The sequence below is a fragment of the Leptonotus elevatus genome, chromosome 9 (assembly GCF_054856555.1).
Source record: "Leptonotus elevatus isolate MCC_2025b chromosome 9, RoL_Lele_1.0, whole genome shotgun sequence".
Taxonomy (NCBI): domain Eukaryota; kingdom Metazoa; phylum Chordata; class Actinopteri; order Syngnathiformes; family Syngnathidae; genus Leptonotus; species Leptonotus elevatus.
The window spans coordinates 21292167-21315517 of NC_141247.1; the positions used below are offsets into that span (position 1 = coordinate 21292167).

General features: G+C 39.5%; 2 protein-coding genes and 3 non-coding genes across 8 annotated transcripts; 1 reads left to right on the top strand and 4 right to left on the bottom strand.

Moving 5' to 3' along the window:
• Nucleotides 1-310: 310 nt before the first annotated feature.
• On the bottom strand, nt 311-15960 carry polr1a (RNA polymerase I subunit A). Of its 3 annotated transcripts, none has more exons than XM_086084233.1 (37): nt 15891-15960; nt 13011-13119; nt 12835-12930; nt 12543-12692; nt 12309-12413; nt 12078-12163; nt 11788-11876; nt 11588-11668; nt 11314-11431; nt 11091-11232; nt 10828-10995; nt 9505-9627; nt 9171-9398; nt 8942-9049; nt 8707-8853; nt 7857-8048; nt 7370-7519; nt 7097-7280; nt 6854-6936; nt 6353-6511; nt 5851-5949; nt 5612-5764; nt 5448-5530; nt 5204-5369; nt 4650-4773; nt 4437-4537; nt 4156-4358; nt 3900-4067; nt 3688-3823; nt 3419-3579; nt 2519-2648; nt 2331-2438; nt 1962-2231; nt 1149-1349; nt 925-1042; nt 679-843; nt 311-549 (listed from the first exon to the last, which is right to left on the bottom strand). In XM_086084233.1, exons 4-37 carry the CDS (start codon nt 12648-12650, stop codon nt 449-451), a joined length of 4758 nt encoding a protein of 1585 aa, XP_085940359.1. In that variant the 5' UTR covers nt 12651-12692; nt 12835-12930; nt 13011-13119; nt 15891-15960; the 3' UTR covers nt 311-448. The 3 variants fall into 3 exon arrangements, with proteins under 3 accessions (XP_085940359.1, XP_085940358.1, XP_085940360.1); XM_086084232.1 differs by lacking the exon at nt 15891-15960 and adding an exon at nt 13373-13553; XM_086084234.1 differs by lacking the exons at nt 311-549; nt 679-843; nt 925-1042; nt 1149-1349; nt 15891-15960 and adding an exon at nt 13373-13553 and having other exon boundaries at nt 1971-2231; nt 2311-2438.
• LOC147168770 (small nucleolar RNA SNORA5) lies at nt 5008-5143 on the bottom strand. The gene has a single exon (XR_015096164.1). It is a non-coding gene; the product is annotated as a small nucleolar RNA SNORA5 (small nucleolar RNA).
• LOC147168771 (small nucleolar RNA SNORA5) lies at nt 6113-6232 on the bottom strand. Its single transcript, XR_015096163.1, has one exon. It is a non-coding gene; the product is annotated as a small nucleolar RNA SNORA5 (small nucleolar RNA).
• On the bottom strand, nt 6621-6757 carry LOC147168772 (small nucleolar RNA SNORA5). Its single transcript, XR_015096162.1, has one exon. It is a non-coding gene; the product is annotated as a small nucleolar RNA SNORA5 (small nucleolar RNA).
• ptcd3 (pentatricopeptide repeat domain 3) lies at nt 13764-23327 on the top strand. Of its 2 annotated transcripts, none has more exons than XM_086084235.1 (23): nt 13764-13891; nt 14101-14153; nt 14404-14446; nt 14878-14923; nt 15107-15175; nt 15342-15446; nt 15558-15681; nt 15909-16006; nt 16226-16390; nt 16745-16805; nt 17790-17872; nt 17967-18111; nt 18198-18248; nt 19048-19137; nt 19219-19247; nt 19399-19505; nt 19594-19672; nt 20721-20811; nt 20946-21031; nt 21116-21267; nt 21419-21460; nt 22791-22949; nt 23036-23327. In XM_086084235.1, the coding sequence occupies exons 1-23, from the start codon at nt 13764-13766 to the stop codon at nt 23079-23081; spliced, it is 2052 nt and encodes a 683-aa protein (XP_085940361.1). In that variant the 3' UTR covers nt 23082-23327. The 2 variants fall into 2 exon arrangements, with proteins under 2 accessions (XP_085940361.1, XP_085940362.1); XM_086084236.1 differs by having other exon boundaries at nt 14407-14446.
• Nucleotides 23328-23351: the final 24 nt, after the last annotated feature.

Below are 23351 nucleotides of genomic sequence, written 5' to 3' on the forward strand. Positions count from 1 at the left end.
GACCAGTGGTTCTCCTAACATTTTTAATCCCCCCCAAAAAAATCCCTATAAACTTTTTACCAAAGTACCACCTTAAAAAGTGACGAGAACTGCAAATATAAATAAATATATAAACCAATAAAGAGTGAAAATTAAAACAGATATAAAAATACAAAATACCACCACCTCAACCACAAATGAAATATATATTGTACCCAAATAACCATTCTTAAAGTATATAAATAAAAAATATATTTACAATGTTAAAAAATAATCTGTCAGAACGCGATCTTGGGTAGAAACTGCTGTACAAACTCACCTTATCTAGTGATTCTGGTCATAATTATTTATTCATTAGTTATACCAATATGTCACATCTTTTTTTTTTTTTCCATGTGACCTGTCACTGTCCAAAGAAAAGCACGATTCTCCAAAATGTTTACATGATTGTACAAAGCACAGCCCCTTTCTACTGCAGAGGTTGTTTGAGCTCAAAGAGTCCCGTTCCTCCTTTGACGACCTTCCCAACCACCAGGCAGGCTGATGGCGACACGAGCCGATCACAAGATCCTGTCAAGAGGATACAGTATAATATGACAAGTGTTCATCGGTCCTCTGCATGCATGCCCTTTTAAAATGTGAACAAGTTCAACAGCCACGGTGCGCCAGGAATCCACCCGCTGTGGCTCAGATGCTCACCCAGCATGGTCGCCTGTTTGAGGAATTTGTAGCTGGTCTCGAAAGTCATCTGCTGCAGAGGGGAGGCGTTGGACCTGATGGCATGCCGGTTCAGTGGCTTATACACCCCCTCAAAACACATGTAGTCCGCTACGACTGACAAATGTCTGGGGTCCACCTCGATACCTTGAGGAAGACGGAAAAAGGAGTGAGCAGAGTCGTTCGGAACTTCTCAGGGATTTTTTGCAGTGAGTGCGTTCTGTATACCGTAAACTGCAAACACATCTTTGATTTCCTTCTCGATGACTTTGAGAGCCACTTCAATCCCGTAGGTGCTCGCCATGGCATGGACCTCGTTGGAATAGAGCCTGTTGACATCCAGGATCTGGAGGATTGTTTAAAAAAAAAGAAAGAAGAAAAGATGACTTAAAATTGTAACACGCATTTAGATATCCCTTAAATGAACTTAAATACAAAGTATGTCCACGTACGTCACTGTGCTCAAACATTTTGTACATGTTGATGCCCTCTGTGTTGAGAACCATCTCTTTTTGTCCAGTCTTGGTCATGCTCTCACTCAGAAGGCATCGAGTCAAGCCCCTGGTTTCCATAATAATGGCGCTTTGGGCCAGTGTTGACACGACTGACGTCAGGTCAAAGTGCACTTTGCTCACTGGCAAAGCCAAGTCCACCTGTCAACAAAAGGCGATAGTCGGGTATGGGTTAATGATATGATGGGTGAATTTGTTTTACTGCCACTTAGAACCAAGAATCAGGTCTAAAGTAACAACCAATCACAGCTCATCTGTTTACTGAAGCTGAGCTGTGATGACGACCAATCACAGTTCACCTGTTTTCTGAAGCTGAGGTGTGATTGGTTCCTACCTGACAATTGATGTCAGCTTCAGTCGACAGCAAGTGGCAAAATCCCCCTCCACCCCGAGATGGATAAAAACGGCTGGATTTTGCTGCTTAACACATACTCCACTAACGCAATATTAATAACCGCAGGCCTACATAGAAATATTCTTGGACTGAAACTGACATCACAGTGGTTCAGGTCTCAGCTAACAACCAATCACAGCTCAGTTTTAGAAAACAGGTGAGCTGTGATTGGTCGTTGCCTGAGCATCGATGTCATCTTCAGTTGACAGCCAGTGGCAAAATGGCCGCCCCCTGAGATGGAATAAAAGGGCTGGATTTTGCTTCATAATCCTTATTCCACAATGTTATGTTTTCACGAGTGAGGTTATATATAACATATTTAAAGCGCGCTGAAAAGACATCCCATAATCGAAACTTACTTCACACCAGAGTTCATGCGTGAGGTCATAGCAGTAGCCCTCTATTGCTGGGTGGCAATTCAGAACATTGTTCACTCTCATCTGATCGACAGACTCTCCTCCTCCTCCTCCTCCTCCCTGCCCTTTTGCTTCTTTCTTTTTCTTTCGCAATTTCACGCCTGTGGACTCCGTTTTGGACTCCTCCGCACCAATCTCCATGTTCTCTTGCGCCTCCTCTTCCTCCTCCACATCGTCCTTATTCTCATCTTCCTCCCCGCTGTCATAATCGACCTACAGAGGAAGCGAGTAGAGCTGATTGCAGGCAGCTATTACATTTCTCCCCCCCAAAAAACATTATATATTCTAGTACGTGTTCATTCTTCCTCTTACTTCCTCCTCTTGCTTGTCTTTCCTCTTGGCATCTGATGCGTCAGCGTCACCTTCATTCCCTTGGTCATCAACTATTTCTCTCTCAAGCTCTTCCTCCCCGTCATCGGCCTGACAATAGAAATATTATACCATGAAAAACACAACAGCAACAAGTTTTTAATTATTATGAAACCTATGTCAAGCTATACCCCTGCTGCGTTGTCTAATCCCTCGCCATCATAGTCTTTGTCCCTGAGGGTGGCCTTCCTGGCCTCCACAGCGATGGATGCCAGCTTGGCGCTACGTTTTTCGATGGCTTTTAGGAGGAGCTCAAAAAATCTGAGGAAATAGTCGATAACAACGGGGTTAGGCGGTTTGACTCATTAAAAAGCAGCTGCTCTCTGTAACAATTTGGTCAAAAAATCTTTAGTATAGCCTTTTTATTTGACCATTTATGACTGAAACATCTTCTAATTAGTAGATTGGCTGTTCACAATGCGTACTCCTGTGAGCCTCTGGATAAGCGTTCGAATTTCCCGCCCTCTGTCTGCGGATGTGACGTCATGTGCGCATTGTGTATTTGAAGAAGGGTGTGTGTAGTTAAAAAAATAAAATAAAATAAAAAATAAAAATAATATATATATATATATATAAATAAAATAATAAAAGTCAAATAAGAAATAGGGTGTGTGCAGGTTAAAAAAATATATAATCAAAGAAAACATTTTATATATATATATATATATATATATATATATATATATAATTTAAAAAAAATAAAGAAATAGGGTGTGTGCGGGTTAAAACAAATAAATACAAAAAAATAAATAAATGTAATAATAAAATAAAATGATGCAAAAATAATAAAAAACAGGGTGTGTGCAGTTTAAAAATATATAAATAAATAATAAAAGCTCAAATTATATATATATATATAAATAAAATAATAATAGTCAAATAAGAGATTAGGTTAAAAAAACATATAATCAAAGAAAAAAAAGGGTGTGTGTAGTTAAAAAAAAAAAAAATATATATATATATATATATAAATAGAATTTTCTGCATCCAGTAGTTTTAAAGTCTTAAATGGAAGGATGTTGATGGTAAACCTAGTTTCCATGTAATGGAGGATCTGTTGAGGTGAGAGCTCTTTATCTTCAGCGTAACGGTCAGGAGGAAGAAAGCTGAAAGTGATCTTAAATGTCCGCATCTTTGACTGAGGGAGACTCTCGATGCGCAGCGACTCGACCACGTCAACTTTGTGCAAGACCTGCTCACACACAGGCCACAAAATTAATGAAAAACAACAGATGAGTGAAAACCAAAATGAAGGATGTCAGATGTCCCCAAAAAAACGAACAAGAACATCCATTCTTACATCAGCCAAGCAGACCCTGGTAAGTTTTCTGCGGAGTTTGTGAGCTCTCTTCAAGGCCTTCTTGCTATTCAGCACAGGAACGCTCATCATGGGGGTCTTGATGTTGGAGCTTGCCACCATCAGGATCTCTCGTAGCCTGCGACGCAACCAAAGATAACCGTAATACTTTCATTTCAACGCATACATTGAGGGAACATTAAAATGGACATTACCGAGGGATTCCCAATGTGACATTCATCTCTCCTCTGCCAGCAAAGTGGAAGGTGTTGAGGGTCATTTGGGTTGAGGGTTCGCCAATGGACTGAGCTGCCAGCAGGCCAACCGCTTCCCCTGGATCACACAGTGACCGCTGCCACTTGTAATGCAACAGCTGTCTGAGTCTGGAGACAAATAATGTCAAAAATAATCATAATATCTTAAAAAAAAAAAAATTGATATCAAACATCCCTAATTATCAGTGTCACCTACTTGTTGTCCTCATCCAAGCCGTGTTCACTCAGTGTGCCTCGATTTTGCAAGTATTTCTCTGTCATGTCGTGAAAGTTTTCAGAAACGGATCCAAAGCTTACGTCAGGCCGAAACGCGCTTAGGCTGGGCTCGGGGCAGCGGGAGCACTTTCTTTTGTATTTGGCTTGTCCTGCTTCATCAAGTGCACGCCACTGTTCTATAAGCTTGAGAAAGATGAACAGTGCCGATGAAAATGTGTAAAAGATGGATCATATTTAACACAAACAAAATATATACCGTACCTTCAAAACAGCCTCATCTCTGCCGTTCACATATTTTATTGCGCCTTGTCCGGTCTGCTTCAGTTTGGCCATCTTCTTTTGGGAAAACAATAAGAATGCTCCTGTAAAAGATTACAATAAAACAGGATGACCGTGGTTAGTAGTGGTGGTGATATAAAGCATAACTAACATTTTAATTTGGGAGATTAGTTATATATATATATATATATATACCTCTGCGAGGACAAGCCAGCTCTCTCTTTGCTTTCCAGCGTTGTATGGCTGAAAAATGTTGACTGGCGCCTTGAGGGTCCAATCGCGCCAACACCCCATCCAAGCCCTGCGACTTACTTATTACCTACAGCAACAGCAGAATGCAAGTAATGGCTTAATCCAAATATGTTTTTTCAACATTTTGAATAATTGACCCCATTAACTGCCGTTTCTCGCTCATTAAAAATGAGAAAAACAACTTGCAAGGTTTTAGCTTCGTGCTTGATGCTAATTTACATAATGTCCAAATACCATGAGTAGAACTAAATCATGCAAAACCTTTTTAACAATTAATGACATTCAGACTTTTAGCGACAACATTTGTGCGTAGTACCATTGACCCCCAATGGGCATATTTCAGCACCATAAGGCCCATTAACTACACTTTCACTGTAGCAGCCATTTTGGCCAGTGGCATACACGGAGGAGGATGCACTGAATTTGACAAGGCTGCCATTTTGTAATGGTCCATCGGGAAATTATCATTACAGTATTTGCATCGACCGCAGGTTTACCTCAAAGTTGTCCTCTATGAAGGGAAACTGCCTTGGCTGCAGGAACTGCGTCTTCGGGATATCAAGCCCATCTTCACCGTACAGGAACTGGACTACAGATCCATCACTGTCCCTCACGGTCAGATCATACTGCACCACCAAACCCTCCAGATGTTTTATAACACACCTAACGGAGGAAAAAAGGAAAAAAAAATGGAGGAAATTCTTTTCCTCCCCATTTCTGCCTGTGGAGGCTTTGTTTTACCTCTGCAGATATCCTGATCTGGACGTTTTCACGGCAGTATCCACCAGACCTTCTCTGCCAGCCATGCAATGGAAGAAAAATTCCTGATAGAAGCATGACCCCCAAGGTTAACAGGAAACTCGGTCAACAGTTCTACAAATCCAATCTTAGAAACAAACACACACCTGTGGTTTGATGCCTGTGAGGAACCTTCCGGAAACAAAACCCCCGGCGCCCGGCGCTGGGTCATACGGCTGGAAACAGGGTAATGACTTCCCAGAGGGCATCAGCGGAGGTCTGCGACCCTCTAACTCAATTTGACCGAGTAGACACGAGATCTGAGACGTGCACACAAATCATTTACAAGTTTATATAAACACAGTGGAAGGAAATGCAATGAATTTCAATGGCGGGGGAAATGTACCTGCATGGTGTTGACGGTGGACCCCTTGGCACCTGATTGGACCATCAGTTGGAGGTTGTTGTCCGGAAAAGAGGTGTGAAGGCCAACTGGCATACACACCTACAAGAGAGGCAAGATAGGCACTTTAAAGTGAGGTTGGTGGCTTACAATAACTTTTCCAAAACGTTTTAACCGCTAAAAAACAACAACGAAAAGGCGGCGACAGTGTCCGCATCTGCACAATCGGCGAGTTCCTATCGGTGTCCAGCTGCCGCATTTACTGTTTTGTGTGTAGCACATTTTTGTTGGACCACAATGGGGCCCATCAACTACACTTTAATGTAGCAGCCATTTTGGCCAGTGAAACCCACTGTGGGGGTACACTGAATTTGACAAGGCTGCAATAAAAGTATGGCCATCCCTAAAAGTAGCTCGACAGATTTCAACAAAAATTATAACTTTGAGTCTTCTGCTTAGTCTGGTTGCAAGTTGCAAAGCCAAAGTATAGAAGTTGAACTGTTACCTTGTTGATGTCATTGTTGACTTGGTTGGCCACTTCTTTGAATTTGTGGTCAGCCAGGCTAAAATCTCGCTGGTCTGGGTTGAGATGAGCATCCTGCCAACGGCTCTTGGCCTCCGCTTCCTCCACGTCGGCGGAGAGGTTGAATGCCGACTGGAGGGCCTGAAAAATGGAAACAAGTCACAACATGAAACCCTTAACACCATCTTGGAAACATAACGGAAACACATAGCGGACTTCGGCTACTGTAAGTTTCTAGCTGTCATTTACGGTTTGTGCGTAGTCCAAATTTATGCCCAGAGGCCACGATGGAGCACGATGGGGCTCACAAACTACACCTTCACTGTAGCAGCCATTTTGGCCAGTAGTACCCACTGATGAGGATACACCGAATTTGACAAGGCTGCAATATTTTACAATCTTTTTGCCGTTTGACTGATGACAGACATTATTTGTTGACGTGTTGACGCAAACAGACGATGAGGAGTAGCTGCGTGAACTCACTCTTGAACCAATTTTCAGGGATTCTCGGATAATTTTCTTCCTCTTTTTGTTGGCACCTGCTTTCACCAGAATGTCTTCAACACCTAAAAAAAATATATATATATTATAATCATTAGTATGTAATTTTATTACATAATAAATTATATTATTAATTAAAAAAAATATTTTTTATATAAAAATTCAATTTAAGTAAACATTTTGAAATATGCCTGTGGGAAAAAGTAAAGAATTTTCTTTATTTACCTAGAGTGAATCCTCTGTATAACTGAAGGTAAGCCGTAAAGAGTCTGGCCAGACAGCTGAGCAGTTTGCCGCTCGTCTCCCCTCCATAAAGTTCATAGCAACAATGGACCAGACCGTATGCAGAGGATCCATAGTGAGCTTTGTCCAGAACGCCCACTAACAGCTCCCCCTGACGGATCACCACCTAGCAAGTACAATACATTTTTAACTTAATTCAACAACGTGCGGCCATGTTTACATTTCTGAAGCCAACAAAAAGGTGTGCGCATGCACCTGCGAGTCACACATGGTGTCAGGTTGATATCCCGGAGTCGCTCGTGGGGGAACTTGGATCCATGCTTTGCTGGGGATTTTTGATTTCCCAACCAGATTTAAAGGCACAGCCTTTTCTGGAATAACATTGAGGAGGAGGGTGGACACCACCTGTAAAGAGGAAAGGCATTGGTTACATCCGCTTTATATGCCCACTTCATAGCCATTAAACAAAGTTTATGCCTATTTCTTTTATTTTATTTCCCTCCCAAAAAGATGTGGGGGGGAAACTAAGAATATGAATATATTATTTATTTAAGTGTTTTTTTTTTTAATTATTATTACATAATGGTTAATTATGCCTGTAGATCTGATGATAATGACATTACAATTTAAGAAAGTAACATTTGTTTTTGTTTTTTATCTTCTATTTTCAGGATGATTTTGCAGGGATTTTTTTTTTTAAATCCTCAATTAAAAACTCAAAGACCTCAGGTGTCAAAACTACCTGCTTTCCTGTCCAGAGTTTCTGTGGCTTGAGTATTGCAGGTTGGAGCAGTTTAATGCGGCCTGGTTTGTCAGTCAGTCCCCTGTACACAAGCTCGGTGTACTCGTCTTTTGTGAAGAAACAGCCTCGAATTGTCATGCGTGTGCCTGAAACCATGTGATCCTGAATCAGACCGGCCAAAGGCTTTCCATCCTGATGAAAGAAAGAAAGAACTCGTGATAAGTCAAGTATGTAAACATACAAAGCTGTGAAAAAGTATTTAGCCCTTTCCACATTTGAGGTTTTTTTTTGCCGCATTTATTACACTTAAAAGGTTCCACTCATCAAGCCAATTTTAAGCTCACGAAGACAAACAAACCATATGTGATTTCTAAATTGTGATTTTTTCTATTAAATCATTCAAACCCCAAAATGCGTGTTTTAATACTTTGTCCTTCACTTCCCAGAACATATTCATATGTTGTTTTTTTGGGTGTGTTTTTTATGCAAGAGCATACAGAAGGCTTTGATGCAGCTTTTGGCATGAAAAGGTGTCTTAAAGCAATGGTAGTTTTTTTAAAGGCCAGCAGGTGGCAGCAGAGTAAAAGAGATCAACCAGGGTCATGTTGAAAAAAAAAGCAATTTTCCCGAGTGTTTTTTTTAAAACAGATTTGTGAATAAAAATCAAACTTAGCTATATTGTAATGCTAATTGCTGCGAAACGGAAACAGATACAAATACACTTTTTTTCCTGATGAAACAAGAGACTATAATCTTTCTTTTGGTAGGTTCCATGTTTTTATAGCAATAGAACACAATATTCTGTGGGCCTTGCAAAATCAGTCAGGGTTGCTTCAGTGAAAATGTCTACCTTTGGCACAAGATACTGTTGATTCGTGCTGACTAATGTGTAGGCCTCGGCTCTACCAAGCTCGCTCTGAGGGAAGTGAGCATTCATCTCGTCTCCATCGAAGTCGGCATTGTATGCTTTGCAGTTGGCATAGTGGAGCCTCAGGACCTTTAGCACAGAACAAATCAATCAATCTAAAGTACGAATGTAATAAGAGTCCACAGTGGTTGAAACTAAACTAAAGAGATATACCGACCTTCTCTCCTGGCAAAATGCGTGCGCAATGAGCCTGTATCGATGGCCGATGCAAAGTTGGCTGTCTGTTCAACAGCAAAACATCTCCGTTCTTAATATGACGGTTCACCTTGAGAAACAAAGACAATCACACCACTTGACTATGGCAATGGCGGCTTACACGGCATATTTAATTTGATGTCCAAGTAAAAGTCACGTTCATGTAGCGGACCGTCCAACGACTGACTCACTATTTTCATGGGCATCTTGTGTGGACCCGGACAAGGCGTCAGCAGCTGCTTGGCAACCGCTTCTCTCTGTGCAAAGTTGCTGGGCGACAAGATGGTTCTCCTGCCGTCCTCGCTAATCACCATCGTAGCACCGGGGTGGACATTCGGCCCGTTCAGGACAGCCTGGCGAAGCTCCTTCACGTTCCACGGCGTGACAGGCTGCGGGTAGGTCAACTTTGTGGCAAACACCTGCGCAAACATCACAATTGAAAGTTGTGGAGGAACGATGCACTCGTCAGCTATTTACAGCATTATTTTAAGGGGATGAAAAAACAAATCACTCAATCAGGCATACCATGGGAATTCCTATCTCATTGGTTCCGATGTACATATCTGGACAGATGACAGATCGTGCAGCAAAATCAACTCTTTTGCCCATCATGTGCTTACGGAACAGGCCATCCTTTTTCTCCAGGATCTTCAAAGGAAAAAAATGGACAATTCATCATCAGAAGTAGAAAATAAATTTGAAATGGAGACGCAGCCAAATCAACTATTCGTGATAAGAGTAAATGTTTGCGACCTAAATAATAATATAGAATAAGTACGGAATGTTGTCATTATTATTAGTTATCTCAATTACCGGTATGTCTATTATTGTGAAAACGAATTAGTTGTGATTTACATAAAAGCGTATCTAACTTCACTTTTTGAATTGTGCTTATGATAAACTGTGTTTGCGTGAATAAAAATTAGGGATGGGTGAGTACCAATACTAGGTATTCGGCCTAATTTGAACTAATTTGCTCCCCAAAATGTCTAAATATGTTCTATATTAAATATTACCATGGTCCCAAAAACATAAATATACGTTTTTATGTTGTTGTTTATTTTTATTTCTATGCAAGAGCATACATAAGGCTTTGATGCGGCCTCTGAACTGAAGAGAAAGCTTAAAGCAATGCTAGTTATTACAAAAACGGCAGAGTATAAGAGATCAACCAGGACAATGTTGCAAATTAACTCTTTCCCCCAGTGTTTTAAACAGATTTGTGAATAATGATGAAATTTAGCTACATTCTAATGCTAATTGCTGCAAAACGGAAACAGATAAAAATATACTTTTTTTCTGATGAAAGAAGAGACTCTAATCTTTCTTTTGGTAGGTTCCATGTTTTTATAGCAATCGAACAGAATATTCCGTGGGCCTTGCAAAATCGGTCAAATCCAGTGAAACAGCCGTGAGTGAAGGGGGTTGCTTCAGTGAGTGAATCAGTTAAGGTATTTGCGATGACGAACGATATCCATGATCATTTTAGGATCAGGAACTATGAATTAGAAATTAGAAGAATAGAATATTAATTTCAACCATCCATCCAATTAAGAGAAAAATGCTATATTGTGATATACAAGCCTTTCTTTAAAATTATTTGCCATTGATTTTTTGAGGGGGAGAAATTGTATGTGTCAATAGTACTTGTGGTATCTGTACTTGGCATCGGTGACTACAAAAAAAAAAGTGGTATTGAATGTGCCTAATGATAACATAATTATAAAAAAGTAAATAAATAAAATGACTAAATGAAACGTTTTGGAGGATATTTGTTTGTTTATTAATGTAACTTGGAGACTTGAGACCATTTGGATTACAGAATGCCTTTTTTTTTACACGACATACCTGTCTGACCCCAGGGTACTTGTCGGACATCATTTTGTCCATGTCACTGTCAAAGACAATGTTGACATGGGTCTGAAGGCGAATCCAAATGTTGTAAAGTTTATCTGTTAATGTCATTCCGGGAATCTCTGACAGAAATGACTGGTCTGTCTCTTCAGTTGCCTGAGACTGATAAAAAAAATAATAAAAAAGACAAGACAAAATGAACTTTTATTAGAAGATAGGGCTGTTTTTTGTTTTGTTTCGAACACACAAAATCTTACCTCATCATTCTGAGTACCTTTCTCAGTAGCCATGAGAGAAAGCACTTTTCTTACGATGATACTGTCCTTCATGACGGCTTGCATGTTGACCGTCTGACCGTTGGTAAACATCTGGTCACCCAGTCGATTGATTGGACGATACCTGAAGAAAGAAGACTTTGTGGTCACACGTCCCGAAGCAAAACCAGGCGCAGGTTTGTCATTAAGATGGCCGCGTTGTAACCTGCAAGGCGGGACCACGAGCAGCTCCAGGAAGAAGAGATCCGGAGAGAAACCCCTTTCCTCTTCATTTGATTCCGAGTTGCCCACCGACCCAGAAAACAGACACTTGAGGAAGAAACCTGGAGAGAAAAGACGGGTAGGTAAAACAATTCCATCTCACATCTCCATTGGCAAAACATGGAAGCATATGAACAATAGCTGATACATTGAAATGAATTTAAATGCCATTCATCTGTTAGTCGCTTTAAAAAAAAAAAAACACTCTGTGGCCTTACCTTCATTCTTCCACAGGTTGTTGATGTGCTCTCGAGCAGTGCTGGCAGTCAAGTAGGCTCTGTCTCCCGTCAACAGGTCCCCTACAGAGAAATACAATCAAAATATTCATATCTATACCATTTTTTTTTTTAATCAATCATCCATTTTTCTGGGACACTTTTGTTTGCATGAGACCTAACGATTGTTCGAAAAGACTCACCATCGTTTCTGAGAATGGTTTTCGCATCGGACGGCAACGTGACAATCAGCTTACTGTTGTGCTCGCGTCGTATGGTGAACCGCTTGCTCCTGTTTGCACGCACAAAATTTTCTTTAGTTAGTAATATGCAAGTCATGCAACACAAATCTCTACAAAGTAACAACTGAAAGTAATCCTTCATTTTATTCGGAAGGAAAGATGTGCCCAAGCACTGGGAAGAAGGGCTTCTGATGCTCTCTTAATAGTTCCAACAGTGAAGCTGACTGGTAATCCTTCATATCATGTATTACCTGCAGTGGGGACATTTCCGACCATTCATTTGATTTTTCCAGAAATCGTTTATCAAACTGGTTTTTCTTTCAACGAGGTGTTTTATCTGGGGAGAAATAAAGTCACACATGAAAAGGGCACTTCCAAAAGGGTTATATTGTTGAAATTCATGTGAATATACATTTATCACAATATTTTTTTTTTTATATGTTCATCCATCCAATATAGAGAGAGTGAATGTGTTTACTGACCGGCTTGCTGTTTCCTGAGCTTTCAGTTACGCAAACTGAATCCGTGAACTTTTTCAGCATCGCTGCAATATCGTCACCAGTGGCTTTGGCATTCCCCTCCAGAAACTAGTATAACATTGTTACAAAAAAAACAAAAAAAAAACACTCAGAACAACTAATAGAAACGTTCACACTTTCTGAAGAATAGTGTAAAAATGTTAAGATCATGCCTACAAAAATGAAGTTAAACCTCACCTGGCTAAGAACTTCCTCTATCTGGTAAACCTGCTGCATAGCTCCATGATCCAATAACTTCAGTTGGTTAAACAGCAGGTGGATAACTGCTCGTGGACATGTTAACATGTGGCACGTCAGACATGACCCACGAATCAACAGGTACAGTTTCTGAAAGCGAGAAAAACACACACATCAGAAACAGAAGTGGAAACCAGAACGGAGTATACATTTTTATAAAGTCTTCACAGAATAATTCCCAGAATTGCCTGTGGTAAACCGGTCTACTCTAGTAAATGTGGATGATTCTTACGTCAAAAAAGAGTGGGTTGTATACAGGAAGTGGAAGCTCTATATGTCCCAGGTGTCCTGGACAGTTGTTGAAGTCCTGGCAGCAAGTTGAACATGCCTGATGGACCAAAACAACACAATATTGCTTCTTTGTTGTAAATAATATGGACGACAACCTATTTAACACCTTTAATTTACCTCTTTGTTGTCTGCTGGTCCCAGGGCCAAGTCATACAGGCTATTTGGGAGCACATTTCCAACACCGTCAAGCAACCTTGCGTTGGTGATCGTTTTCACACTCAACTTCCTAGAAAGGACCAAAATAACCAATTTACTCACAACATAAGCCTGGCAGCTACTTTACTGCATAGTTTGACTCAATTGCGCAGTTTAAATGTGACATTCGAAGGGCGTGCGAGTTAATTCATTAAAATAAGATAGTAGTCCACTTTTAAAATGGTTAGTGACATACTGCAAGTTAGCCCAATGGATAAAAAAAAAAAAAAAAGTATTTCGTTAATATCAATTTTTAGCACGAAGCCAGAAGCTAACAACCTCACCTTATCTCTTCGGCAGAGTACATGCCAAAAGACATGCCCTCCAATCGCCGCCATGGCACTTCTTTTCTAAATAGCATTGTTGATGATTATCCAGAATTCGGAATGTTTATTATTACAAAATCATTGCAAAGTTTTCTGACCACATGCTACATGAGGTCGTGGTCCTGTTTTCTCCCACGTGCCTCATTGGGACCCTTCGACTGTTCAAAGTATGCGGGGGGGGGGGGGGGGGGGATTTCGGAGGTTGCACATATATGGTTAAGATTTAAGACATGTGGTTTCAGATTCACAACAAATAGACATTGACAGTAATGAATACAATACTCGAAATAAAATTCTTAGTAAAAAACAGTAACGTCATATTTTTTTACATCCCCTCCATGTAGTCCGCATGGTTTCTTCCTCCCAGACGCCTTTGCGTGTGTGCAGTATGGCGGCGTCCGGGAGGCAAGTAGGAAAATACTTGTACAAAAACAATCGGATTTTGTTGACCACCGTCGAGCAGGTGTTGTTTCATAGGTAAGATACATTCCACATTTGTATTTCTACAAGACTGTTACCCAGACCAGCTTCTTCTTTCATCCTCTTTCATTTACGGCTAGCGTCCTTTGTCAGGAGGTCATCATGCCATTGTAACTCACTGCAGGCTGTCATAATAACCTCAGATCAGTGAGACTAACTTATGGATCTAGCCATCTTATGAAACGATTTCCCCCTTTCTTTTGAAGGAATTTTGGTGGGATCTCAGCTTTACGCCAACAAGCTCTAGAAGCCAGTAAAGGCAAGTTGAAAGGAGATAAGTTTGCACGTTTTCCATATGTACCGGTATATTCCATATTCGATTACAAACAATGAATGCAACTTCTGTAACCTACCTTTTTAAAAATCGATCTTGCATTAATTTAATGTGTCTGGATTTTGTATTTATGTCCCTGTTCGTTTTTATTTAAAGTTAATTTGTGTTGTAAATTGTAACTACGTTTTTAGTTCTAAATAACCCATAAAAATGTTAACATTTTATTTTAATGTAGCAGACTCCTCAGAGCCAATCGCCATCCCCAGAAAGAAAGTATGGTATGTGTTTGTTTTACCTTAAATTTTACTAACAGCATTTTTTTTTTAACATTCAATGTTGGGGTCACCTTTACTCTTAGGATGTCATAGATTCTATAATGGAAAATGGAATCTTGGAATTCAAAAACCTAACTAACAGCTGAGGGTGCAAACAACTGACTGAAGTGGCTTGGCTGAGCGCTTGCTTCGATTGCTTTTGCCTGGTGACCAAGAAGTCACATATTTACAAATGTTGAATTTGAAGCTGAATACGATGAATACTTGAATTTAGGCACTGAAGTTTTAATTTTTGAAATGAAATACTCTAAACGTTTTGATTATAAGCAAATCAGTGTTAAATTTGGTGGTTTAAAAAAAAAAAATCTGTGTTAATGATTCAAATTCAAAACGATGACAATTCTTTCTTTTTTTGTTCTTTTTTTACTGAAAAGGAGCAACGAGTCAGTATTGGAGGCCTTGGCTATGACTGTGCGCGGGGTGAGCTCCCTTTTTGTTCCCTTCTGTATCAAAGCCATTCATATTTGCTCATGTAAAGCTGTGGCAGAGTGGTTTAGAACAGACACATTTTGTGACTGCGTACATACTCTAAAATTCATGACAACAAAGATGATGATTCTTCTATATTTCACAATCCAAATGTTTCTTCCCCCCCCCCACCAGGATCCTACAACATATCCCTACCAATTCCAGGATGATCCTTATCTCTCCCCGAGGACCTCTAATGAGTTTGTATGTAACATTCACACTCTTGCACAAAACCGTTTCCGTCTTTGTTGCCATCTGTTAAAAAAAATTGTATTACCGTACTTGTGTCAACTTTAAAATTAAATGTATTCATTGATTAAAAAAACAAACATAAATTAAAATATCGCTCTCACTTCTCTCTGCCTTGTAGAGGCTGTACTCGCTCGCGCAAGAGTCCGGAAGATCTGCAGCGAAATACTTTGTCAACAACTTCCCAAAGTTCTTCGCCAAAGATTTTGCTGAACCACATATACCAGTAATTAACACACACACACACACAATACAGTATATTATATAGGCTGGTGTTATTATCATAGTTGAGTGTCAGCGTTACTGAGATGAATGGTTTTGCTCCATGTATATGTAGTGTCTGATGCCGGACGACGTATCGTTGCGCCTTGAAGAAGTGAGCGAAGAGGCACTGAAGGAAAGGATCAGCTTGAGAAAAGTCAAGGCTGCCGTCGATATGTATGATCAACTGCTGCAAGCTGGTAAGTGCAATATGCATATAATGAATAGCGGAGGATACCTTAAATTTAATTAAAATATATATATTTTTTATATATAGCCCGTATTGAACCCTTCCACAATTCAGAGCACATTATAAATGTATATGAACACACAAATATTGTCTAATGCGTAGAAAATAAAAATCATGTAGTGTCAGGTAAAATGTTATTTGTTGGCACAATTTTATCACCTCAACTCTGTCTTATAGGGACATCCGTGTCCATGGAGACCACCCGCAACCTGCTAGACTTGATCTGTCTCTTCTGTGACCGAGACCCTGTGCAGGAGGATGGGACAGAGGACATGGTGAGTCGATGCTGATTCGCTCGGACAAGAAATGGAAGACACTTATTCTATAAGTGAATGTCACTAAATAAAAAAATAAAAAATGTTTAAAAGAGATCGCTTTATCAGAAAATCAGGTAGAAAGGATCCAGGTTCGAATCTTAGCTCTGACAGACTTACAAAATAATTTTACGACTTCAGAATTCACCTGTTTTCTATTTTAATGTTTGCTTTTTTCAGGAGGAATCCGGGAAGGACGCGACGAAGAGGAAAGGGAGGGCTCGTCGGGCCTCGGACTTGCTGAAGTTCACCTGGAAGGAAAATAACAACGCAGAAAGAATATTCAACCTGCTGCCAGAGAGAGATACTCGATGTTACTCCGCTCTCATCAGAGGCATGGTCAAGGTAAGCTTTTATAATCACTAACAGGTTTGGTGCTGCTTCTTTTGACAGCATTAGTTGCATGAACCGAGTAACCAACCACAAAATTATCACCATTTGCACATTGTAATGTTATACAGTGAAAGATGTCAAATCTTTTTTCTTTAAAAAAAAAAAACAGTTTTGGTTGACATTGTTGGAAAGGTATTATTTTAACACAATGAAGCGTTGGAACTGTACTGAATTATATCGCTGTCACGTGTAACGAATTGACTCTTATGATAATTATGCAAGTGGTCATAATGTGGCTAGTTAGTGTTTGTTTTGTCGAACTCGATTGTATTAAGGATGCTTCCGTTCTGAAAATGTGTCTTTTAGCATGGAGCATACGCGAAGGCCTTCAGCGTGTACACGGACCTGCTTAACAACAGGCAGACTGGTAAGTTGCTTCAAGTCGCGACATCGAACATAATGGGCGAAATGCTTGCAACGTCAGGAAGTAAAAACGGAAGAAAATCTCGTTGTAGTCTATCACGAGGATGTTCCAAAGTGATATTACATTATAAATAAATGACACTTTTCCAGTTCATAAATATACTAGGGTTGAGCCGGTTATTCGTACAACAGGAGCATCCGGTACGGATAATTGATTTTTCCCAGGATACAAATATAACACGGATGGACTTCCCTAATATCCGTGCTGAAGGATACAAGGATAAAACATTGAAAACAAAATAGTAATAAAAAATGTTGTTTGTCCACATAGCAAGTCATTATTTCCTGCCGTATGTGCTGTGCTCGGCAGTATTTTCCCAAGTTTATAAAAAACTTGTTCTGTAAATAGTTTCTCTACGATTGTGATAAAAAAAAACAGTGAATATTCATTTTCAGACTGTTCTGTAAATATTTATTCATTCACACACTTAAAAAGATTCCTGTTCTTCTCTTACTATTGTGATTTAAAAAAAAAAAAAAAAGAAGAAGTAAATCTCAATTCTCAGACTGTTCTGTAAATATTTATTCATACACATTTTGTGAGTTTATAAAAAAAACGAAAAATAGTTATTTTGTGATCAAAGCATTGATCTTTATAAGGCTGTTTTGTCAATAGTTTTCAAATAAACAAAAATTATAGACACTTTTGATCAATCCATATCAATTTCCCCCCCAAAAAATTTCAGTTTCATGCAAAAAAAAATAGAGTAACGTATTGATGTAAGCCCCACCCACCTGTTTTTGTTCAGCCAAGCCTACCTCCAGTTAAGCCACGCCCACTTTCTGGTTACGCCACGCCCACTCCGAATACAGCTCAATTCGATGGCCATACGGACACAGATAGCGCTGTACTCGCTCTTCCCTAATAAATGCAATGCATGCTTGTTGTTTACGAAGCTGCCACCAACCTTTCAGGCTCTCTTTCCAGCGGACGTCCACATTTTCAACGCCCTGATCTCAGCTGTTGGAGAAGTCAGAGACAAATACACCGAGAGATGGGACCTCATCGCTGTAAGGCTTCAGACAAACAATAAACAATATTACATCTCATCTTCCGTCTTCATCTTCGCACACTACCGCTCATGCTGTTTTTGTTTGCTTGCAGGAGATTTTAAACGAAATGAGTCGACAGAAAATCCAGCCCAACCTGCAAACCTTTAACAGTGTCCTCAAAGCCTTGAGACGTTGCGGCTCTTTAGCCAAGGCGGTGGCGCTACATACTCTGAGCGAGATGGCGGCGCTGCGGATAGGTCATTTTAAATCAAAGGCACTGTTTTTGCTAACCCCTTTCTCCGTCTTGTAATGTAAAGTCATTTGTATTTGTTTGTTTGTGCAGCTCCCAGTTTGGCCACCTTTGACCATGTCCTGGCTATATTTTACAAAGCAGGTGAGCACAGCAATTGCGCCAATGCTGGAACGCCGATTCCACATTACTTTACAATGCATTTTCAATGGGACTGGCATTGAACTTTTTTGAAGTCCCACTTCCATACATACAACTGATCATCATTGCCAGCGCTTTCATACTCAGCTCAGTGGCGCACTTGGTAAATTGCATCGTCCAGTAACCAGGCGGGTTCGAATCCCACCTCCCACTGCACATTGCAAATACATCCATGGCAATTATGCTAAAGGGATATAAATGTATACCGACTGACTATCATAGTTCTACTTTTCCATCTAAATGAATGGAGGGGACTGCATGCCTAGGTGGCGCTATTGAGTGATTTATTTATTTATTAATTTTTTGCATTTTCCCATTAGATATCATTAGTTCCAGTTTTCCACCTAAATGAATGGAGGGGTACTTTCAGATAACACTTATAAATTTCAACTTGCTTCAAAAATTCACGCCTCCCGGGTTCAAGTGTTCATTTTACTCATTTATCTTTCAACCACAATTTTGTCATTTTCACATAATGTAGCTTACAATTTACTTAATTAGCATTGAGCTACTAGCATTCAGCTTTCAGCATTCCCAAGCAATTTCTGCAGAAATTGCACTTAGTCTAGTTATTACAGCTGTACATAAAAAAAAAAAAAAAATGCAAAGCCGCAGAGAATTTTTGTCCTGATCAACGAGCCTGTAAAGAAAATGGGCTCAAATCCTGCTGTTGGTCCGAAATGTTTTTCTTCTTCCTTTTTTGAAATTTGCCAAGTCGTATGACAATGTTTTTGTCGTTTAGCAACATCTGGCCAGGGCGACGTGGACATTTTACAGAGAGTGATGTCAGAGTTGGAAGGGAAAAGCCTCACCTGTCAGGACCCTGGTGATGGTACGTAATGTGTGTGATACAAAAATAAATGTAAGAGAATTGATTAATTTCACGTAATTTTTGTGTCCTTTTTACCTTCAGTTATGTTCTTCTCTAATGCCATGAGAGTTGTAAGTCACTTTTTTTCTTTAACATGAGCATTTGCCACTTGTTAGTAAATTGTATTTAAATGTCATCCCCAGTAGAATTCACTTGTGCTGCTTTTTTTGATTGCCCCCCCCCCCCCCCCCCCCCACCACACACACACATTTATCATTGCAGTGTCTGGATTATAAAGAGCTGGGTTTGGGATATCAAATCCAAAATCTGGTGGATATTGGGCAGAACTGGAGGCTTCTGGGTGGTACTTACCAACAGGGTGTTTATTAGTAAGATCAGCACAAAAACTGTATTTTTAATGCAACTGTTTATTTCGGAGCGAAAATAATGAAGTGACTTCCCTCCTTTTGTGTTCAGCGCTCGCTTCTTCAACCTTTTGTGTATGATGGAGAACATTGACGTGGTGCTGAAGTGGTATAAAAAACTCATTCCTTCGGTGAGTGCATTGAAAATATTCATTACTAATGCCATTCGGTCTAAAGCGGCGGTTCTCAAATGGGGGTACGTGAAGGAACTCCAGGGAGTACGTGAGGTTTTAAAATATATTTAAAAAGTATATGTAAATATTTCACAAAAATGTGAGTTCATAAATTAATTTTATATGTAGTAGGCTATTCAATTTCAGTATCCTAAAAACCTAGCATCTCCCCCCAATACCAGAATGGTTCAACCCGATTTGTCATATGCTACCTAGAATCCACTGTCAGTCACTTGAAAACTTTATTTAAAAATCAGTTAATTATTTATTTTTGAGAACGGAGCTTTACTATGATCCCAAAGGAGGATACTTAATGTTAATATTTTTTATGTGCACAAATCTTTATAATTAAATTAATTACATCTTTCTTTCTTCTTTTTTTTAGCTAGATCATTTATTTCCAAATAGTTCAAGAGACCACATGAATACAAATAGAGTTCCAAAGTTCAATAAATCAGACAGTGATGGCGTAGCACGCGGTTTTAAGTTTTTTTTGTTGTTTTTTCAATCAGAAACGCTTTGCGCTGATTAGGGGTTACTTGGCTGAAAAAATATGTCACTATGTCACTAGAAAAAAGCTTGAGAACCACATTTTCAACCACTATGGCTATCCCCAATTTACATTTTACTTTCGCAACGGGCTGTCATTGGTTGACCTCAGAATTTTGTCATCTTGGTTCATCATTTCGCCCCCAATTCGCAAGTAGGAACCTCCAATGCACTTTGGAGGTCAGAAATTTCCAACTCCTATCCCAAAAATGTTTGTACCCTGACATATTTACTAGCTTTGAAACAATAACAGAACAGATGAATAAAATAATTTTTGGAAAACTTCTGTTTTTAAACAATTATTTTAAAACAATAAATAACTCAACCATTGAACAATTAGTGAAGACATTTAAAGTTGTTTTGTGTTACTCTTTTCTTTTTTTCTTCCATGAAAGTTGGAATTGGCACTGCTTTGCTAATACTGACCATTTTCGTCCTTAATGTTTTATCATTCTAGTTGCATTACCTGCACTCAGAGGGACTGAGACACCTCCTGCGGGCTCTGGACACAGACAGTCGCTTGGACGTACTGCCTACTATATGGAAAGGTTGCTCAGAGATGATATTATTGCTATCCTGTACTATATGTCTATGTTGGTCACTGATTCAGCACAGATAGTTCTAGCTGTGGATTATGCTTTAAAAAAAGAATGTGACCAGACTGAATTCTCTCTCTTTCTAGATATCCTCTCTCTGGGTCATGATAATAAATCGGAATTGATTGGGGACCTGCTCACCTTGATGGAAAGAGATAAACACAGTCCTGAGGTCAGTCAAGGGCGGTATCCAGCATAGCCATGAGGATTTCCTTTTTTTAAACATGTCCACTAATAATATAAATATGTGCAAAAGGTCCAAGAGTCTTTTGCTGTGTGTGCACTGGAAATAAAGAGTGCGTTTGATGGCGGCAAAAATACCGGTAGGGCCAGTATGGAGTGGGGCAACGTCACCCTCTCACAGGTTACTTCCTTGCTGCTGCGGGCCAACAAGATGCAAGAGGCTTGGTGAGAAACAAGGATGAATAGTAAATCTGTGTCACAAGACCTGGTTATGTATTTTGTAGTTAATGTATTTATTATACTGATAATTATCCCTCAAGAGGGAATTTTAAAGTAAAATTGTGTAACTTACAAGTTGCTTCTCTGTTCTATGCAGGGAGACGCTCCAGATTTTCAAAGAGAAGAACAGAGTTCCTCCGTAAGTGATCTAGTAGAAAATGATCAGCTCTTTCACTCACTGCTTTTTTTTTTTCTCCGTAGTGACCAAAAACGAAATAATAAAACTGGTGGTGTCAGGCGATTACATTTTTTTTTAATCGTAATTAATCGCGTGACTTTAATAGTTAACTCACGATTAATCGCAAATTTTATAACCCGTTCTAAATGTACAATATAGTTTTCATACTGTTGTTAACATAATAGTGGGGAAAATGTTAAACTAATAGAAATATGGCTTTTAGTCATTGATACAGTAGTTTCATAATAGTTCATAAAATTGAGTTAAAATTATAAAGATGTACTGTACTGTAAAAAAAACGAGTGTGATTATTTTGTGTTGGGGTTGTTTTTCTGCCACTAGATGGCATAATTGCATTTGTAAGTCCTTGGTGACAGCTCAGTGCATTTTTCTTTTTATATTAAAAGCTATCTAATCTTTAAAGTAGCACTAACTCATTCACTCCCAGCCATTTTCACTGAAGCAACCCCCTTCGCTCCCGGCTGTTTTACTGGATTTTGACTGATATTGCAAGGCCCACAGAATATTGTGTTCTATTACTATAAAAACATGTAAAGAAATATTAGTCTCTTCTTTCATTAGGAAAAAAAGTATATTTCTATCGGATTCCGTTTTGCAGCCATTAGCATCAGAATATAGTTTCAGCATTATTCACAAATCTATTTAGAATTGAGTAATTATGGTATTTTTCAACATGGCCCTGGTTTATTTCCTTTGCTCTGCTGCCACCTGCTGGCTGTTTGTGTAATAACTACCATTTCCATCCATCCATCCATCCATTTTCTGTACCGCTTGTCCTCACAAGGGTCGCGGGGGTTGCTGGAGCCTATCCCAGCTGGCTTCGGGCAGTAGGCGGGGTACACCCTGAACTGGTTGCCAGCCAATTGCAGGGCACTACCATTTCCATCAACTGTTATTTGCAGTTGAGAGGCGAGCCTTATGTATGCTCTAGCAAAAAAAAGTATAAACACGTTTTTGAGACACATTTAAAATATAATTATTTATACGTTTTTGGTAGCAAATGAGCTAAGGAATATTTCAACCGTAATAAAATATTTTCATAACTCTTCGGATGAAACATCGATTTAAAACTATTTGAATGGTACCTTTTCCATGGCCTGAAGGGGTCTGTATCATTTTTACTGGCGCAAAGCAACTTTGAGGAGTTTGGTAGGAACACTGCCACACTTAAGCAGAAAAAGAGTGAGCGATAGCAGCCTCACAGATTACAGGTTGTGGCTACCATTAGTGTTTCTATCAAATTGTGTTTTTTTGCTATGTAATTCACCAGCAAAGAGCTGTTTGAGGACTTCCTGTCCGCGTACCGGAGTGAAGGCTCAGCCCAAAAAGCCGTGGAGCTCGTTCAGCTGTCGGCCGCCTTTTGTCTACACGTCACGCCCAAATTGGCCAAGCTGACGCTGGCCGAGTTTGATCTGAGCGAGGAGCAAAGGTGAGGAGGGCAGTTAACAACATTTTAACACATTTGAGAGTTTTTGTTTAGAAAATTAAGTTGTTCTTTTTTTTCCTTCTATCCAGAATCATATTGTCTGAACTGGAGGGTGTCGCAGAGCCTGCAGACTGAAGAAATGATTCGGCATTCATGATGAAAAACTGACTATTGCTCTCAAATATTCAGTGAAAATGAGTTTAGTAGCTACATATCGAAGTCAAAAAAGAAAGAAATTTGTGGACAAAAAAAAAAGTACCTAAATTGTGTTGTTGTTTATGTCCACCAGAGGCTGCCATTTCTTCACAAATGACAACATTTTTAGTGTGGTATGCTGTATTGTACAAAATAAAATTAATAATCACAAATATAGTGCTCTAATTTCAAGAGCGGTGATATCTTTGT

Excerpts from the sequence above, each read along its gene's own strand:
- polr1a (XM_086084232.1), bottom strand. The coding sequence starts at position 13,449 with ATGCTATTTAGAAAAGAAGTGCCATGGCGGCGATTGGAGGGCATGTCT. Across the intron at positions 5,765-5,850 it reads CCACCGTCAACACCATGCAG|ATCTCGTGTCTACTCGGTCA; the intron begins GTACATTTCCCC and ends TGCACGTCTCAG. Across the intron at positions 4,068-4,155 it reads GGCTTGGATGAGGACAACAA|ACTCAGACAGCTGTTGCATT; the intron begins GTAGGTGACACT and ends ATTTGTCTCCAG.
- ptcd3 (XM_086084235.1), top strand. The coding sequence starts at position 13,764 with ATGGTTTCTTCCTCCCAGACGCCTTTGCGTGTGTGCAGTATGGCGGCG. Across the intron at positions 18,249-19,047 it reads GGCTATATTTTACAAAGCAG|CAACATCTGGCCAGGGCGAC; the intron begins GTGAGCACAGCA and ends TTTGTCGTTTAG. Across the intron at positions 21,032-21,115 it reads GAGATAAACACAGTCCTGAG|GTCCAAGAGTCTTTTGCTGT; the intron begins GTCAGTCAAGGG and ends TATGTGCAAAAG.